Below are 2,537 nucleotides of genomic sequence, written 5' to 3' on the forward strand. Positions count from 1 at the left end.
TCGGGGTATAAAAGTAAGAGTGGATCCCCAGTCTCTCCTTATTTAAGAGTTTACGTATCCTTAGACTATAAAGCTATTTGGCAAAAGATAAATTTCTTTTAGAGATGATTTATTCTTATTTATAAGAGACACTAGTAGTACATATGAAATTGTTAATACCATTTCACTACATTAATTATGCATATACTCGTTCACTAACTTTCTCTTTTAGAAAAAAATTACATATATATATTTTTGTTCACTGTCCTTAATAAATTTTAACCTAACTTGGTAATTTGATTATTTGTATGTTAAAAAAAAGAAAGGATGCATTCACAAGACTAGCCAGTTAAAACGACCATACATCAAACAAACTATCATCAATGACATTAACAACTCTGAGCACTGGAAAAGCCAAAATGGCCATTGGAAAACGCTTTTCTGAATACAATATAAAGGACAAAATGCCTTAACTCTTTGAATACATTCATTACCTCAATTAATTTTCCCCAGAAAAGAGCACCCTCTTCTGCAATTTATCAGGTTCGCAGACCCTGCCCTGCAAATTTCAAACTCTCAGCGCTATCTATAAGATTCCAATCTTCGTTCACCTGTTTCACCAAGCGGCCTTGGCTTTTCCTTCATCTCATCTCTCAAACTTATTACTCCGATCCCTCTTCTCCTTCTCGTTCTCCTTCTTCTTCTTGCTCCTTTACAGAGAACAATATCCTTTAAGTCGTTGATGTAATAATGGCAATCGAGAGCATAGCGAGCACACAATCCACGGCTAACCCAGAAGGAAAAGACGATGGCCAGAAACCAGTGGTTTTTGATTCCTCAGTTATCAGGTACGAGCTCAATGTACCACAGGAATTCTTATGGCCAGACGAAGAGAAGCCATGCTTGGACGCTCCAGAACTGAAAGTCCCACATGTTGACTTGGGACGATTCCTGTCCGGAGACCCTGTTGCTGCGGCGGAAGCCTCCAGGATCGTCCACGAAGCATGCCGGAAGCACGGCTTCTTCCTCATCGTCAACCATGGCGTGGACCCCAAGTTGATCAGTGATGCTCACGGTTTCATGGATGACTTCTTCGAGCTTCCCCTGTCTCAGAAACAGAGAGCCCAGAGAAAACTTGGGGACCACCAAGGCTATGCCAGTAGTTTCACGGGCAGGTTTTCCTCCAAGCTTCCATGGAAAGAGACGCTCTCTTTCGAATTCTCTGCGGAGAAAAGCAAGTCCAACACCGTCAAGAACTACTTGTGTAATAAATTGGGCAAAGACTTCGAACAATTCGGGTAATACCAATAACCAACAATAAATAACACGTCACCATTTCAATTAATTTTTGTTTCTCTTGCTCTGTTTCACCTCTTCTTCTAAGTTGCTTCGTTTGTTTCATGAATGAACAGGCAGGTTTACCAGGAGTACTGTGAGGTGATGAGCAAGCTTTCTTTAGGAATAATGGAGCTTCTGGGATTGAGCCTCGGAGTTGGGAGATCATATTTCAGAGACTTCTTTGAAGGAAACTGCTCAGTAATGAGGCTTAATTATTACCCTCCATGTCAGAAACCAGACCTCACTTTAGGTACTGGTCCTCATTGTGATCCCACCTCTCTGACCATTCTTCACCAAGACGATGTGGGTGGCCTTCAAGTTTATGTGGACGGTCAATGGCAATACATTTACACAAATTTCGACGCTCTTGTGATCAATATCGGGGACACATTCATGGTAACATACCCTTACATGCAGGAAAAATAACAAAGAAAGCTGGCATATTGGTTCTAGATTTTATTTCTCATGTTGCTAAACTATCACTGTGTTTGATTCTTTCTTCTTCTTCTTCTTCTTCTTGTTTCTTCCTGACGCAGGCTCTTTCAAATGGGATATACAAGAGCTGCTTGCACAGGGCAGTGGTGAACAACACGATGACCAGAAAATCTCTGGCTTTCTTCTTGAATCCGAGAAGTGATAAAGTGGTGAGTGCCCCGAGTGAAATAGTGAACCAGCGGAGCCCAAGAATGTACCCAGACTTTACATGGCCTGAGTTTCTCGAGTTCACCCAGAAGCATTACAGATCTGACATGAACACCCTTGAGGTCTTCTCCAACTGGATTGCCCAGAACAAGACCTCAACATCTCTTGTAGCCACATGAAAGGTAAAAAGGGACTTCCAAAATAGTCAGCGTGAAGGCGGAACAGAACAGAGCACCAAGAGACCTATGGACTTACCTCATGTTATGCTTTCTCACTAATGTTAATGTTCAGTAGTAACTAGTAATAAACTCTACTTGCTTGCAAATCCAACTAACTTTTTTGACTGTCCTAGGACCTACGTGTTATAAACCAAGTCTAAAATCAACCCATAAACCAATAAATTAAACTATTAAGAGGGATTCTTACCAATAAATTAAACTATTAAGAGGGATTATTAACCCTCAAGTTTTAAACTCTTAACTGTAATCTTAAACAGAGATTACAGTTAACGGAGTTTTCCCTATCTCTTGTCTCCTCACAGGACGGTAATGACAGGGCAAAAAAGTGGTTCTGATATT

The 2,537-nt window shown here is 40.7% G+C and overlaps 1 protein-coding gene across 1 annotated transcript; it reads left to right on the top strand.

Moving 5' to 3' along the window:
* Nucleotides 1–729: 729 nt before the first annotated feature.
* On the top strand, nt 730–2,239 carry LOC114726181 (gibberellin 20 oxidase 2). Its single transcript, XM_028912749.1, has 3 exons — nt 730–1,277; nt 1,392–1,713; nt 1,854–2,239. Exons 1-3 carry the CDS (start codon nt 730–732, stop codon nt 2,136–2,138), a joined length of 1,155 nt encoding a protein of 384 aa, XP_028768582.1. The 3' UTR covers nt 2,139–2,239.
* The last annotated feature ends 298 nt before the right edge of the window (nt 2,240–2,537 follow it).

This window comes from Neltuma alba, unplaced genomic scaffold (assembly GCF_004799145.2).
Source record: "Neltuma alba isolate B1F8T4 unplaced genomic scaffold, ASM479914v2 tig00012343_pilon, whole genome shotgun sequence".
NCBI classification, from domain to species: domain Eukaryota; kingdom Viridiplantae; phylum Streptophyta; class Magnoliopsida; order Fabales; family Fabaceae; genus Neltuma; species Neltuma alba.

What these genes read in the sequence shown, in the direction of transcription:
- LOC114726181 (XM_028912749.1), top strand. Translation starts at nt 730, where the DNA reads ATGGCAATCGAGAGCATAGCGAGCACACAATCCACGGCTAACCCAGAA. An exon ending in AAAGACTTCGAACAATTCGG is followed by an intron (nt 1,278 to 1,391) that starts GTAATACCAATA and finishes ATGAATGAACAG; the next exon opens with GCAGGTTTACCAGGAGTACT. An exon ending in ATATCGGGGACACATTCATG is followed by an intron (nt 1,714 to 1,853) that starts GTAACATACCCT and finishes TTCCTGACGCAG; the next exon opens with GCTCTTTCAAATGGGATATA.